General features: G+C 50.2%; 1 protein-coding gene across 15 annotated transcripts in view; it reads right to left on the reverse strand.

The window, feature by feature from the left end:
* The window catches only part of fbrsl1 (fibrosin-like 1), a 230,013-nt gene that overhangs the window by 71,742 nt on the left and 141,233 nt on the right, over positions 1–17,038 (reverse strand). For 13 of the 15 annotated variants that reach the window (XM_055511968.1, XM_029161934.3, XM_029161932.3 and 10 more), the window contains one exon: positions 6,959–6,988. The exons of 1 other annotated variant lie outside the window; for it this stretch is intronic. In XM_055511968.1, coding sequence (XP_055367943.1) covers positions 6,959–6,988 — 30 coding nt within the window. Of the gene's footprint in view, positions 1–6,958; positions 6,989–7,730; positions 7,946–17,038 lie in introns of those variants that run through there. One more of the 15 variants, XM_055511969.1, reaches the window with a different exon arrangement.

The following is a 17,038-nucleotide window of genomic DNA, read 5'->3' on the forward strand; positions in this document are numbered from 1 at the left end:
TTTTATAGAGCGCCCTTTGATACAATAATATTTTTTTTTCCTGTAATCTTTCAAGCCCTGTACCTTTTCCCCTGGCTACAGCAGATCAAAGCGGGCTGGTTTTGTGCATAAGGAACTGCAGAGGCTTGGGTTTCGGGCTTAATTGAAGGCAGCTGGCCCCCGTGTGTGTGTGTTTGGGCCTGATCTCAGCATGCTCTCCAGGCTTCTCGACTTTCCACATCACACACACATTCACCCGCGGAAAGTTCCCTCCAGAGCCCGGGTGAAGCGAGGGCCCCGCAGCGCTTGAGGTCCGGCGGTCGCCAGCCCGTCCGCAGGCATCCGAGTGTTTGGATTGACTTGGAGATGCTTCAATGGGTGGCACAAGGAAGATGGAGCAGGCTCCTCTCAGTGGGTGGGAGAGCAGCTCAGGCTGCATGCGCACGTCATTCGCTGTCCATCACCACCATTATGAGGGCCTGCGCACGATCCGATCCATCCCATAAAGTTGCAAGGTTGTGAAACTTGGCTTTGGTTGGACATTTTTAGTAAATGCGAGCAGAACTCAGGGCCTGAAGAAACAACAACAATGGCCTATGACTTCATGATTAATGCGTGTTGATTTTCCTTGTAAAACGTCTAGAAAAATACGAGAAGCATACAACTTTGCTGACTGGCCTCTTTGTCCGAAAAGGGAAATGAGGCTCCAAACATTCTTGCTGCAGCCACAGTGGACCTGAGCTCCATTCAGTGATGTGTTTCTGGCCAAAGTGGGAGCAGCGCTTGTTCGGGGAAACCGTACCCACGATGGCACCAATTCCTAATAACAACAGGGAATCCTATATTTGTCCTTGATTGCATATGTCATCTGTTGTGGAGGAAAAGCACGTCCGCTTGCATTAGGGCGTCTGGTGCAGACAAGCCAAGGCCGGGACAGACAAGAGTCTCGGTGCGCCAGCGCTAAACACATACGAAGTCTGGCTTCCATTTCTAGCCAGAAGAAATGTGTAAGTAATTACGGTCCGACCATGTTTATTGAATAAAAACCCACTTAGGCATTATGTTTATGCACGATCAGAAACACTCAAATCTTACATCCACGTACACACAAAAACATTGGGGTCTTTTTTTCCCTTCCCACAGAACATGAAACCAAATATGGAGTCAATCATACTTTTATTACTCATGTGGAAAAATGTATACAGTGCTCGGATTGTTATTCAAACACAGATCGCTTGAAAGAGGAAAACGCTGCGCCGGGCCGCTCTGGACACACACACCGGGCTCGAGTTCAGCTGCCTGTGTCGTTGCCTTGTCCTCACCATTAAGTGCATGCGCATTAGCTGCAGTCAAACCCCATTATACAACAGGCGATTTCAGGTTAACTGCATTAAGTGGGTTTTATACTCGATGTTATGCTTTAGGATCTAATTATTTTAAACGCATTATGAATTTATTCCAACTATAAAATATGAGAGCCTTTTAACATTACAGTAAGTGGAACAACTGGGTTCATATTGCAAATATGGATAAATGCCGTTTGGTTAATAGTATGAGATTATACGGACACATTCAGCAGCAGCTTCGCCGCTCGCTGCTCGCCTGCCTTGATGCGGCGCCACGCTTTCTATATCACCGTATCATTGAACTGACGAGATCTCCAGCAGAAAATTGTGCAATCGAGCATTTCACCTGGCCGCCGCTGAAATCGCTCCTATTACGGACCCGGGGGCTCTCAGGTGGGGGGAAAACACAGTGTTTGAGGAAAACCACCTCTAAAAATGGATCTGCTGGAGGGTGGAGGGAAAAACACGCATCAAAACCTGGTGTTCATCAGGGCAGCAATAACTCCCTCAATAACAATGATCACAAGCTGTTGAACGTGGCTGAGTGGTGACAGGATTTTCTCAAAGAGTTAGCAGAGCACCGGCGTTTCAAAGACACGAGGATGGAGTGCGTGTTATCGTTTTAAGAGAACAAAGGGACGAGCACTTGTTCTGTTAACCGCCTCTGCCAACACAGACGGCGGCGCCGGGAGGCGGCACGGAGCGGGAGGAGATTACAGTCTTGATGCCATGTTATGTTTTCACACCTCCTCTGTTGTGAGTGGTTGACGTGGTTTGTGTTGGCCACAACCCTTCTATTTTCATCCGCCATGCCACCATCAGAGCTAACCTTCAAGAGCGGGAGGGGGGTGCCGCATCCATGAGGCCACGGCGGCGCTGACTGGCCCCGCGCGGCCCCGTGACATGCATCGCTAGTGACAAGCCGCCCTCGCCGATGTCAGCTAGCTGCGTCTGCAGCTCCGAGTCTCCCTCTGTCATCACGCCTCTTCTTCCCAACATGCACTGGGGCTGGGTTTCGCCACTACGCGTGCCCTTACGCTCACTTCCCTCAAAGGCTTTTATATATAAACGCACACACACACGCTTCCTGATCACTGCATACTTGTGCGCTAAATGCACAACAGATGCATTGCCTCACGACCACAAACTAAAGGGAAGCATTAGCCTGCAGAGCACACACGATTTGAAGCTAACCAATATGTTGCTAACCGCTCAATATAAATTAAAGACGTAAATGCTTCCAGGTTCTTTTAAACAGCGGGATGTGGGGAGCGCCATGAAACGGCCTGATGGAACAAGGTTCGTTCCTGGCCTGTCTACAAAGCTCATTCTGTTTTTCTAAGGGCTGATTACAGCAGAACTCCAATCTTAACCTTAACCCCCAAACATACTGCAGCTTTACATGCAGTCGTTAGTTGAAATGAAGGGGCAATGTTTAATCTTTGGAATGACGTGTTTTCTAGTCAGGAAGGTAGAACCGGTCTGAACAGAGGAAGTAACTGAGCAGGGGAGAGGAGAGAGAGAGAGAGAAAGACAAAAGCAAGCGGAGAAAAATGACATCTCCATATTAAGGGCTGTGTTGCCGGTGTCAGTTCTAATTTCACAGTGCCTGTGGGGAGCTGAATGCAACCAGTCAGCTCTGGTCTCATCTCGTTCCTCCTCCATTTTGAATCAGGGCCGGCGATTCCCAAGCTGGGGGGAAAGGAATATTACTGGCAAATTGGTTTTAGATTAAAGGAGGTGGCGAGGCATTCTGCTTTCTCAGCTCTTTCACAGGTGCACTTAATCTAATTTCATTAAAGAGATAAGGACAGATGATCACTTGTGTCGAAACATTAAGCCTTTCCATTTTTCCCCGTCCGTAATAAAACGCCGGGGCTGTCAGAGGCCCGGTGGCTGGTCTGTTTGTTATTGAACATGACAACTCCCACAAATGGCATGCAGTTTGCAAAACCCCGTGCATTTGGGGAATGAAGGCATATTTGCATAACTATATACAGTATTACCGTCCCTTTATTCGGTTAGCGAGATGGCAACAGGAAAGAATTAGTCGATAATATATTGGCAGTTCGATGAGGCGGATGAGGAAGCAGAGGTGAGGAGAGCGGTGTTAACGGATCTGTTTAAATCCCCGCAGCGGGCTTGTTTTCCATGGATGCTACACTGCTAGCTTAACGGGGCATCACCCCCAACGCATCAGCTGGAAGGATACCTCGAGCTGACGAGCCATTACTGATAAGCCGGCGGAGATGCTCCAGAGTGATGCGGCATTCATTCTGTGCGCAGCAGGAAGGGGGCGGGGGGAATTAATGTGTCAATCAAATCCTGTGCACTGCCCTGGCAGATGAGTACACTGGAGCCACAAAAGAGCTCATAGACAGGATGTGGTAATGGTCCTCTGAGACTCCCCGGGAGACAGATACACTTTCAGCTGAGTGACTGCTCGGCAAATAGGACCAAATAGAATTAGCTGACCTGGGTGTCCTCCGCCGCCGCTGTGGCCACGCAGCGGTGGCAGCGCACCTGACACAAGGCCACTGTGTTAAGGGCCGCGGAGGTTTAAGCAGCTCATGCTAACATTTCACACAAAGACAGGCCGCGGCTGTATTATTTGCACAGGAGAAAGAATACAGAGGAAATTGGAGGAGCCAGCGAGGACGGCAAAGTGGGGCCTAATGGAGATAGGATGACACTTCAGGAGAGAGCACGAACAAAGTGAGACGGGATAAATCCCACTCGATTTCTGTCTGTGCCTCTCAAATGAAAGAAAATGACCATCTTGACTTGGAGGAGCTCAGATGTGTCAGAGGTTGACAGGATTGGATGGCTGATAGATTACAGGTGGAGCAGGGGAGGGATGGAAACCTTTCTAGCGACCGAAGAGACGTCACCTTTGAAACGCGCACCAGTCGAACACACTAAGCGTGGTTTAATAACAACGAAGACATCATTCTTCATCTATTATCCTTAACTATGCCAGTTCTCCCCCAGGGCGCCGGTACGAGCAGCACAATCCTCATTATTAAACATTATGCAACGTTAGCCACCACAAACAGGCAGACCTCCCACGGAGACGCGCCACAGACGAGTCCCCCTCTCGCGGCCGAGGCGACCCGGTGAGTCTTTGGCGCGCGCGCACGCACGCGCACACACACACACACACACACACACACACACACACACACACACACACACACACACACACACACACACGGTGCCGCATTTCCAAAGCGGGAAGTTGTCACTTTTATTCCAGCACAGTGTAACTGATTGCATCCTGGGGGCACACCTGGAAGCAATATTCTAATTACGTTAATCTGTAAAATCCTGACAATGTGGGTGTTCAGGTGGCTGGTAATCTGATGTGAAAGGAGCCTTTGTTTTCGTTGGGAAGATACGGAGAGGGAGCTGGCACCTGTTTCGGCGAAACCTTGCAGAAAATTAGCGCCGTCGCCTCACCGTGAGTGCGGGGAATTACAAATGACAGTGTTTGTCTATCTCCCGGTGGAAACTGATTTTTACACCCTCTTTTTTCCTCCACTTGCGGTGACGGCCTGTCGCTGTGCGTTGGTCCCCGCCGTTCGTCCTCGCTCGACAGTCTGACGCGGCTCATTTGCAACTTCTCTCACCTTGGCCATGATAATATGTGTTTGTGAGGAAATGAAAAGGTCAGCGCGGCTTCAGCCTTCATCCAGATGTTCTTTTCTTCTCGCGCTCTTGGCAAAAGAGAACATTTTCAAACATTCCCAAGCAGTGGAACCTGTTTTGGAATCTCGCTGTCGTTCGGTCTCATTTCCTGCTGGCAGCAAATCAAAGCTCGTCACCAGTTAATATGTGCTCTTGAGAACGACACACTGTCATTATTGGGACAATGGAAAATATTTACCTTCAGGCCTTTGTTCTTGCTTAGATAATGAGCGTGTCAAATACTAGGCCGCTCACATTCAATCTCGGGTGATGGATTGTTATGTTGGGTGTGGCACAACAAGCTTATAGCTCGATGTAATTGTGTTTTGATTAGCATATCGCTGTTGTATTTGTTGGCTTGGTGCTGCACCACCTTGTGTAACACTCGTAGCCTGTGTATGAGTGTAAACATCAATGCGCTCGAGGTGCTGGATATAATTTCAACATCGCGACAGATCTCGTGTGAACTGTTCACATTCCAGAGTTGCCTTTAAGCTTCAAGGCCAAAAACAGGCGTTCAACCAAACCTAGACCTTATGAAACGGGAACTGAAAAAAAGAACTGAGAGCAAAGACATGATAAACTAGCTGCACGCAGGCTCAACTCAACAAACAGCTGAAGACCTGGCAGCAGCGTGCAACAGTTCACTGTGTGGAAGGGCGTCCGGGCCAACTGAAGTGGCTCATCTGACTGGTGCCAAACGCCAAATATGGAGCCGCGCTCCTCCGCCGACACAGGAGGCAACAACACGGCGAAGCGAGCGGCGCTTGTTTTGTTTCTTTTGGATCAAACTTTGGCGCATTAAATGTCAGAATGCGCGACAGAACCGCGCAGCCATTACAAGCTGGAGCGAGTGATGGAGCAGGAAAGACTCGCAGAGCTTCCCTGTTACTTTGCTCCCCTCGACCCCCCGCGGTGACGCCACGGAGCCTGTGGAGACTGACAGACCTGCTACATGTCTCCGTCGTGTCAACTAGCTGGCGCCCTCGGTTCCTTCTCGCTTCGATGAAGAGATAAAAGCCCATTGACTTGCCAGGCTACAGTTAATGCAAATTGGGCCTGCTATCAATGTATTATTTATATGGAGGAGCTGCAGACGTTTCCACAGAACTGGGAGCTGAGCTTACAGGAGATTAGGCATGCTATCTCATTCATTTACCAGGGAGTAATTGCTAAACTGTGGAGGAATTAGAATGAGTGAGGTTCCCTAAAGGCGTTTCATCTTGTAACCAGGTGGCTGCCATCAGCAAACAACCCTCAGAGTCTGCGATAAACAAACACACACAAGTGAAACTGATAGACTGCATCTGTCAAATTGTCAAACGCTGGATGACGTGACTGCTAAAATAGTTTGCATCTGAAAACCTGCCGAGCCGCTAATAATGCCAGCCCCAGTTTCACCGCCCGCTCCTCCACCGTCACACAGAGACTCGTGAAGACACATTCAAATTCAGTTCAGGCCACGTCTAGTTAGTAAAGCCGTTACTGTTACCACATTCTTCATTAGCGAGCAGCTGCCGCTTCTGATGCCTTCCTTCGTTACAAATCTAGACACTACACACTGAAAGAAGCGAACGATCGCAGCAAAATAAAAGCCAAGTTCTGTATTGTTATCTGCAGTAGCAAATGAGAGAAACAAGGACAAAGAGGTGCTGAGGTGATAAGATTAAATATAATTATTAATTAAATAATTATGAGAAATATGAGAAATACTTTGTCATGAAACGCACCAAAAATTCTGGAAGCCATTTTTACACTGAACGTTGTCACCTTCTAGCTCCAGAAGATGTAAATGATCAACAGTGGGACCTCACCCCCCGTCATTTTTTTTAGCTAACCGCACACTATGACTGTCTCCCTCTTTTACTTGAGAGACTAAATTTGTTATTCACAACTCCCAGCCACTTCACATGGCGGGTGAATAAATACAGAAACAGCAGTCTTACCTTGTCGTCAATGTCACTCTCGCTGTCACACTGGAACAGAAAAGAGACAGACACAGGAAATACAAGGAATTATTCATTTGGCTCCCACTAGTAGCTCATAATCAGTGCAGATGTTATTTTTGTGTGCATCCTCACATTCACTGACAGCTTTCAGCGCAAATGGCAGAGGATGAAGAGGAAAAGGAGAGTGTGGTAGTCGGAGAGAGTTTTTCAACTTTCAAAAGCCGCACACCCGCATGGAACATCATTCTGGTGTTTCTGTTGTACATTCAATGCTGTCAGTTTACAAAAAGATGAAAAACCCCCCCGAATAATACCATACACTGGTTCTATAATAAAATGCCTGTTCAATGACTTTGCTTTCAGCCACAGCTTGTCATTTAGCCTTTTAAGTGTGCTTTTAGAATTGGACGATAGCATCTCAAGGACACCGACAGCCTGGGCTTTCTGAATACTCAAACACAGGCCCTATTAAGTGTGGTATTTCAAATCCCCCTTGTGACAAACCAGTCTTTAATTTGTATGTCAGACTTCTGCAGGGATAAAGGAACTAAATAACGAGAGAGGTTGTATTCTGAAATACGCCTTGTCTAGCACGGCCAAAGGCCAAATCACCTTCTATTCAGTCAAGAAGGGAAATGGTTTTTTCTTCTGCACTTCAAATTTCATAAGTAATTTCACCATTAAAATACACAGTGATCAAGCTCAAATATCTTAAGAGGTGCCGCTTTAAAAAAAAAAAAGAAACTAGACAAAGAGGGAAGAGTCAGACCTTGTAGATGACAAACAGATGATGAGAATAGTGCAGATACCGAGGGCCACAGCCTTTCATTCCTCACATGCTCACAGGCAGGAAAGTCTTTTTAGCAAATAATCAGAAATGAATAGATCCAGACAAATGCTGAAAAACCATATTCATCTTTAGTCCAAAAGAATGTGTGAAGTTAAAGTAAAGTCAATAACCCCGCCTCGCTTCATCTCTCTCTTCATGTGACACATCCCGTCTCGTCCCGGTGAAACTTCACTTTCCTTGGGGTTTTTACTTCCGCTTCTCACTTACTTATGGCTAAATGCTCTCGGCCGCCTCCAGACAACAGATAGAGAAGCTGTGGAAACACGAGTGGTCAGTCCCACTGGATCTCACAGCGGGACGGACGAGGGGCCGAGCACATGCAGAGGGGACGCGACAGCCCCCAGTGAAAAAACTGCTTTCAACCTGTCAATTAAGTCCCTGTGGCAACATATTTAAGGGGACCCTCTTTATTTCGTTTGACTCCCTTTCAGAGCCGGACGCAATGAGGCGGGAGCTGCTTCAATGCAGGCACAGCGGCCCTTTGTTGCATGTGTGGTGGGTCCAAATGTCTAACTAAGTAACGAGAGTAATCAATGCGAGGGCTCAGTGGCCAAGATTTCTCCGGGGAGGAGAAATGCCCTATGATTCATCATACTCTGCAGAGACAGAGGGATGCAGCAGGAGACCTCGCTGGCAAAAGCTTCAAGCCAAAACATTGTGACTCAACCCCTTAGGAGGGTTTATTGTTGTGTCCTCTTGCAGAATAACTGCAGCTCCATGTCGGGGATTCTATTGTTCATAATGAAGCCCTTTTTTTACGCCAGACATAGAACAAGCGCATAAAATGTATTATGCTCAAAATGAGGCTTTCTGCTTTCTGAAGAGATGGTTGTTTCTGATTGCAGAGCGTGTCAGTGAGCATTGAGAAAAGACTCGGATAAGCGAAGCAAGTGCCCATCAACAGAAATTACAGAAGATGTGGCTGGGCGAAGGCGGAGGCGGCCTGACAGCCACAGTGAACCGTGTTTGTGCAGCGGCGTTTCGAAAGCACGGACAGAACAGAGACGAGAAAACGCTGTTTAAAGCGCATCTTTTGTTCCCCGTTTGTAAAACAATTTGAAGGCCCAAAATAGGCAATAACCAATAGTAAAACGAGAGAACATGAAGGGGAAAGGGAATAATGCTCGCCACATTCACGAGCAACATGTCATCTTCTCCCTTAGGGAATGTTTGCAAATCCAAACGTCTGCGCTTTCACTTGTCAAAGGACCTTCATTACAGAGCGCCGGGCATTAAGAGGAGAAAGTAGCTCAGGCTCCCTGTCAATCAACTCCCCATTCACGCTACAGATTCTGGACAAATTAATTGTCAAGCCTTTCTATACGGCTTGTTCACAACCTATAATCACCGCCCATTTGTTCTCCCACCACTTTGGCGTTTTATCTGAAGGACTCCCATTAAAAAGAATCATGCACGTCGCAAGAATTACAATTAATAAAACCTTCAAAATCTGTTTGCCGTCCGTATTCTGGCTAACGCCAACGGCGGCGTTGAACCCTATAGGTGATGCACCGCCGGCTCGGTCTACTCCCCGGGTGCATGCCCAGTCCTGTTGTTGCAGCGGGAGCCGTGACACCGGAGATGAGGCCCCGATAGGCCGGCGCTGGCGAGGAGGAAAAATAATATCAAAAGAGCGCAGCGTGTTGCTTATCCTTTCACAGGGAGCATGCAATGCAGCAGAACGTAAAGCGGAATGCTCGCCAGGGCTCAGGCTGAGACAGAGAGAGGCGGGGGGGCACAGCGGGGGGGAGAGAGGCAGGTGGAGGGGGGGGGGGGCAAACGCAGGGGGGAGGCTATAGAGACGAGGGGATGGATGGGTGGAGGAAGCATTGTTGGAGCACTTTTTGTCAGAACTGGATGTGATTGCCCTGTTGGACGATTACCCCTGGTTGGATGAGAGAAAGAAGGAGCACAGCGATGCCATGACGCCACAGGGTGCGTGTGCGCGTGTGCACGCGCGAGGACCGCGCTCTTCAGCCCCCTGCGTGCCTTCAAATATCAGCACTGGGGAAAAAAGGCTTTCAGCAAACAGTGAAAATGCTAAACCTCAGCCCCCAAAAGACATCCTCCCCGAACAGCCCGTCTGGTGGTCAGAGGGGACATTGTTAAAATCCGACAGATATGCTGCTCGCTAAGCTGCCTGACAGGAGCCAAGCCCCCAGTGGTTTGTGTCTCTCATAGATGTTCACAAACCCAAACCCGGAAAAAAAAAAAAAGAAAAAAGAGGCTGGCTGTTTCGGAGGCAGGGAGCAGGCGGCAACATCTGCACCTGGCAACCGCCAGCCACGGAGGGGAGCGGGGGACTAGAGGACGGCTCATCCACAACCTTCCCTCCCACCTTCCCCACCTCCTCTCCAGCTACCCCCCCCCCATCCAGCACATCAGACGCATGCGTTTGACATTTACACAGCTTTCAACACTTCAGAGACAGGAGATTTATTCCGCCAGCGGCCCTGGTTGGAGCCGGGCCTCGACCTGGGTTGGCCCCCGCGACGGCCCTGCAGCTCAGCCCTGAAATGAGGCGGGACTACGGAAAGAGGAGCGAGAGGGGAAAAAAAAGGCGATGGGGAGGGATGGATGTCTCGATTCTCTTGGACATTTTCTCTGGCAGATTCTGACAGACGTGCAGGGGGTAGACAATAAGCGCTGCGCATCCCGGAGCACATTAAAACGACTGGCCAAATTAATCACACAGTTCCACTTGTCACACTCAGAGGACAGTCTGCCATGAATTCTGCCTCAGAGATAGAGAGAGGAACAGAAGAGGAACTTGCTCGGCTACGCAGACGCTGGCACGGCACCAGCGACTCTCTGCCAGAATACTGATCACAGCCCTGTACGCGCTGCAAGAATTCAGGGAAAGTAAAAAAAAAAAACAAAAGCTGCCAGAGCTGCTGGCGTAAAGTGTCACTGTCACATCCTTCTCAAATAAAGCAACTCATAAAGCAAATATAAATGAAAAAATGCAACTTTTATCTGAGAATTATTGATTGAGACAAAACCGGTCAAGCCAACAATGTAGAATTGTAGACATCTTTATAGTGACTAAGGAACGAACGGCTTCAGTTTAGGAGACGTCTCTCCTGAGGCAAAGACTGAAACACAGCTGATTGTAAGGGAGAAAGCAGCGACAAGCCCAGATCTCCTAGAGTGAGCGCACACAGAGTGGGTAATGGTGCATTTAGATAGTCGACGACCAAAGTAGTGTCAGATACCAGTGGAACAACACCAATTTCCTCACACAATTTCCCTCCTGCGGAGGCTGGGATGAGTTGTGGGGACACAGGAGCTGCAGCCGCTCTGACGGGGCGTGTCCTCCGGGGGGGACCCGTCGTCAGGCCCCGAACGCCAGCAGGACGTCTGGGGGTCTCTCTGGCCTTGTGGTCAGCGCTTATATACTCGCTTTATGAAACAAACCAGGAGTCACTACAACAGCAAGGTGTGTGCACACAAGTGGACCTTCGGCTGCTTCACGTGACCTTACAGTTAGCTAGCGTGCACCATGTGGGGGGGAACGATAACAAAAGCCTAAGGTGTGTCAGCGGCAGCGCTGTATTATTACGGGGGCTTACACAACTCACTGAACTCCACTGCGTTTAACTCTCTCAACCACAGAGAGGGGGGAAAAAAATCAAGTGATTGCTCTTGACCCCCACTAGCTGTATCTGAAAGCACCACCTAGCAAAGTGATTTGATCACAGGATCAAATCCATACAGCCATTTGACCTTTGACCCCCTCGGCAGGCAGCATGGGAAGTCAGCTGATTACCCTGGGTCAGCCTAGGAGCTCTGGATTAGGAAAGTATTGATCTCGGTGAAGATGCAGCCTCCGGAGGGAACGAGGCAGAGAGAAAAAGCTCCGCAGGGTAGAAATGATATCGACCAGCAGAAGAGGCCTAGACGGGCTCACATGTAAAAGCATATTTGAGCCTGGGACCTCGGAGTTGGCTGTGCAAACAGAGAGGGATTCAGCAAAAAGCTTCTTTCACAGACGCCCATTGAAGGAGGACAGCGAGAGAGAGAGAGGGAGGATTGAAGACGACAAGCTCAGAGAAATGCTCTTTGCATTAGCCAGACACACAGAGGCCTCGGGTTCAGAGCTGACACACTTAGGGGAAGAGTCAGCAGGGGCCATGTAAATCAAGCCGGAGTGAAGAAAGATATAGTCCTGACCTGGGTCCAAGCTAAGCAGACTTTAACATTACCCAGAGTCCATGTAAACAGCACTGAGACCTGGCCGCTCTCTGTTTCGCTTCCATGCAAAGTATGTGGTGAGGTCAAGGAGGAGGAAGGGGAGGACGCGCACGGACAGATTGATGGCGATAGCGGTGGGGGGGGGGCTTGAAGCGCTGTCCCCACCGCCTCGTCCGCTGCAGCCAGAAATCCCTCAGCCTCGGCGTTCTGAGGGAGTGACAGAGCGGTCTGCGCGATCCGGGTGGTGGGGAAAAACAGGCAGTAACGGCAGATGTACAAGGGAACGGGGAGCGTTTACTCAGCTCGCAGTAAAGGAAGGAAACTGCCAGAAACCTGAAGGGATCGGGAACACCGAACATCGTGGAAGAAAAACGGGGGACGCGGGTAAGAGAGGGTGAGAGAAAACACAAAACCAGCCATTTGCTTTTCCGCGCCTCGTCTTTCTCGAGGCTCCCTTCGCGTCTCCCGCCGTCTGACTGTGCGGCGTGGCGGCGGCTCGCTATCTCTGCTTGGGCTGCAGCAGCCGCGGGACCCCCACGCTCCGGCCCGGCCCGGCCCGGCCCGGCGGCGGCAGACACTGGGCACTGGAAATTTAAGTCGGTGCGAAGGAGAAATTAGGCGAGGAAATGGGATGTTGACTTGAACTGGCCTCGGGGGCGGCTGAGAGTCTCCCTGTGCAGCTCCGCTGGCTGCCTGACAGTTTGATGGAGCGAGTGGAGGCTTCCCTGCGGCCCAAGCCGCCGTCTCTAACACTGATGTAGCTCAGTGAGGAACAGATTGAGCCTCCAGGCATCGCTCTGTACTGCTACTCCCCTCCTTTCTCACTCTCTGCACCGCTACTACTAGCTCCCTCTCACTAATCCTGCCACACACACAGCACATATGCATGCATATATATATATATATATATATGAATACATACATATACACACACTGTACTATATGAATTTATAGACGATCACACAAACTCACTCGCATACACAGCTCGGCTTCCTCCTCCTTCCATACAGCAGTAATGTGACGAGCACTACAGATGCTGTTTACTGAGCTCTGGCCGACACACAGGAGGACGGAGGGAGAGGGAGTGTGGGATGGAGGAGAAGGCAGAAGGAGGTAGCGTCGGGGGGCTGGCAGGCCACAGCCGTAATGAAAAGAATCTGGCGACAGCCCACTGTGTGCTGGTCATAAGAAGCATGTGCCGCCGGGGGGCTCTACTGCTAATTTCAGGGGGCAGCCAAGCGTTTCACGCTAGACTTGTCATCGGGCCAGAGGGGGCATTCATACTGGGTGACAGCAATTGGGCGAGGGTGGGTGGGGGCTTTTGGAGAGGGGGGGAGTGAAGTGAGAAGGAAGAACGTTTCAAGCTACACCCCCCCCTCCTCCCCCCGAAACACCTCCCGTCCCCACTCTGCCGCGATCAAACGTTATTGTAGGCAGAGCAGAATTACAAATGAGGGTCCTGTGGCAACGGCAGGGAGCGGATTCAAGCCTCCGCTCCGCGCTCTCCTCAGGTGGCCGCGAGGTTCACAGCATCCCCCGCCCCCTGCTGCCCAGACAGGCTTTAATGCGCGCGTTTTGCTAGTTAACATGACAGTAATAATGTGTTACCAAAGCCCGGCGCCCAGACGCCGAGCGCCGGCTTACGCATGTCACCGCGCTGTGAAAGCCTCCTATCTTCCTATCAAAACTGCTTCATGGTTTTAAAAACGAAATATCACTTTAACATATCCAGAGATATTATTTCCTGGCTGTAGTTTACCATGTGAGACCACAACATTTGATGACTCATGGATACACCTGCCATCAGTGCCACTGATCAGTGCAGCACTTCGGTCTCTGCTACACGTAACGAGCACAAAGTCACTGGAAATCATTAAAGAGTCGAGATGAGAGGACAAAAAAATAAAAAAAATAAAAGGAATCAGAGGAAAGGAGACAGAGCGAGGGAGGCAGAGAGGAGCACGGGGGCATGTGGGGCTACAGAGGAGGTGATGTGAACAGCTGGCCGCCTCTGCCTTAAAGACGGACGGACGTCTGGCAGCCACGAGAGACAAGTGAGGGACGAGCGGCGATGAAAACCAGCGTCAGGTATGAAAGGTGGGTGGCTGACAGTAGACGAGTGGCGGCGTGAGGGAGGAGAACGAGGGGAGCGGGAGGAGGAGGAGGAGGAGGAAGCCTCCGCACATCTCCGGGCTGTGAATAATTTAGAGGAGCACTGGGGAGACGAGACGAAGATGAACACAAAACACTGGCAGCGTTTGACCCAGAGCTGCAGCTACATCAGCGCACATCACAGAGCGGAGAGCTCCCCCGCTCCGCCCCCCCCCCCGCTCCTTCATCTGCCTCCCCCTGTGTCGGCGAGGAAACAGCTGTGCGCGTTTCGTGTTTCGCCTCACATTCTATGAACCTCGACAGAACGAACTGACGACTGCGCTCCGGCGCCGCCGTCCCTGCTCCGGGCGCGTCGAGGAGCGCTCGCCTTCGGCTCCGCGGGCCTGGAAGAGCCGATCCGTGTCTGTCGGCGTCCCCTGACACACACAAGACTACTGATAGCATCGCATCACATGAAAAGGAACATCTACGCGGCTCCACATGATAAAAGGCAGCGACTTCAAAGAATCCCAGCTCTGTTCGAGCCCCTTTGTCCCGTGACTGACTCCTACACCTGATTCCTGACCTCTGTAACTGTCAAACCATGAGTGAATGAATTAATCATTTCATATAGAAAAAAAAACACATGTTTCCATGCACAACTAATAAAGGAGTCTGTGCTTTTCTTTCTTATATCTAGTCAGTAAATTGCTGAACTGATTAGAGGATCAGCAGACTAATACAACCATCAGTTGTACTTTTCAGGTAATAATTGCTACCTAGACTCTGTGCTATTCTCTCAGTCCCACATATAGAATGTATTGTTTACTACCCCTAAAGGGATGTTTGACATAATTTATGGCAGCAGGCTCACATCAGAGACCTGTTGTGATGTAAGGGAGGAACCAGCAGCAGAAACTGTGGACAGTGGCAGTAAATAACAGCTGCCCTGTGATTAGGCACTGAAGGGGTTAAACGGGGCCTGTTTACATCGCCTCGTCCAAGGTGCCATGAATCACCTCACCTGCTGAAATGTGTGTGTGTGCGTGTGTGTGTGTGTGTGCGTGTGTGTGCGCCCGTGTGTGTGTGCGCCCGTGTGTGTGTGTGTGTGCGTGTGCGTGTGTGCGTGTGTGTGTGCGTGTGATGAAGGGACCGCTGGGCATCTGCGGTGGGAGTGACAGCTGGGCGGACAGAGGGCGGTCCGATCAGCCCAGGATGGATATTACTGTAATTAAGAAACGGTGGGACTAGAGGGGCCGAGGTTTCTAAAGACGCGCTCGCATGAGGAGAATAGTTAGCAAACAGTAAAACAAAGGCAGCAATCAAACAAAACACGAGCAGACTTGATTTCCTCTCTGGGTTTTCCGTCGCCGTCCGCCCCCCCCTCCCCACTGTCTGCGGCTCGGGCGGCGTGGCTGATATTAATGGGACGTCCCTTGTTTGTAAATGTGCCAAGTTGTGTGCACCACTGCAGGCTGTCTATTATAGCAGGCCTCATGGGCAGCTTTTCCATATGGCACCGCATATGGCACTCAGCAGCATCAATTAATGTTGTTATAATACTGATTTTTATGAGCTCCGGTTTCACTCTTTTCCGCTCCTCTCCACCCCTTCAACTCCTCCCCCCCCACTTTTTTCCTCACTACCTCTGATTGATATCGCGAACCCCAACAATCTGGCTTGTGAACACTAGATTAAAATTCTCCGCTCTCCTCTAACCATCTCCGAGACCTTGAAGAGGACTTTGTCCCAGCTACACTGCAGAAAAATGGGCAACATTACAGTTCCACTGTGTCAGGATCTTCTCTGAAGGCCAAGACGCTAGCGACACTGACCAGCGTCTGTTACATAATACTGCACCACAAACTCAAGACAGCACATTTACATCATCAGCTGTGGTTTTGGTCACATTACACCAGCATCAGGAGCTATTTGTGTGTTAAATTAGGCCTGTATTTATGCACAAAGCATTAGGCAGAAGGATGTAAGAACAGAATCTGAGAGGCCTTTTTGTTCCCCGGGCGCCTTTGGTGGAGGATCTGACAGGAAGCGAACGGGAGCGCAGCAAAAAAAAGCCCCGCTTAAAAGCCCGCAGCCACGCCAGCCTTGTCAGCGACGCCACAATTAGAGACTAGATCACTGGCACTTCCCAGCGAGAAACATCTCGCCACCACTCCTCAACGGAGCTCTCTGGTTTGAGGAACGCACTCAAAGCGGGCCTTTAAAACGTTTTGGATGGCTAATCACTCTCAGGATGAAAGGCCCCGGCGCGTTGCTTTGTCTCGGCGCGGGGAGCTTCCCTCGCCGCTTCTCCCGCCTCTGATTCTGATTGTTTTTGTTCGCTTCCCTTTCGGCGGGCGGGCGGGCTTGGCAGGCAGCGCCGTTTGAAGGTGCAGTCAGACCCGAGTGCAGGCCTGATGCTTTGTAGTGATATTTCCAGCAGCACAATCTCATTACTTTTTGACGCGGGTGATGCGCAGGGGCGGATTGTCATTTCATGCTGTCAAAAGTTCCGCGTGGGGAACGGAGACAGGAAGGGAGCTTCAATGACCTACATGCCTCTGGCTCATCAAGACGGAATATATTAAACCAAAAAACACAGATAAAAGCCCGCCAACCGCATCCTTGAAGAGGCTTGTAAACTTAATGTCCAGTCCCCGGGGATGTTGACGGAATCGCTCTTCATATCCAGGATGTATTTCGCCGCCTCTTAAACCTGTCGCTGTACATCCGCTGAACCCAATTAGCCCACATACTCCACTGCGCATACACTCGGGCAGCGTACAGTATGTAGGTAAGACAAACAGCGCCTTTGTGTCTTGAGAGGGAGGTCCTGGGGGAAGCATCCCACACCTTACAAAGATGCCAAGAGCTCCTGGATGGTTTCAAATGGTTCAATCATACTGTAGGCAGGCCCCCTCTTTAAAACAAAGGGGGGGGGG

The sequence above is a fragment of the Betta splendens genome, chromosome 9 (genome assembly GCF_900634795.4).
Source record: "Betta splendens chromosome 9, fBetSpl5.4, whole genome shotgun sequence".
In the NCBI taxonomy this organism is placed as follows: Eukaryota; Metazoa; Chordata; class Actinopteri; order Anabantiformes; family Osphronemidae; genus Betta; species Betta splendens.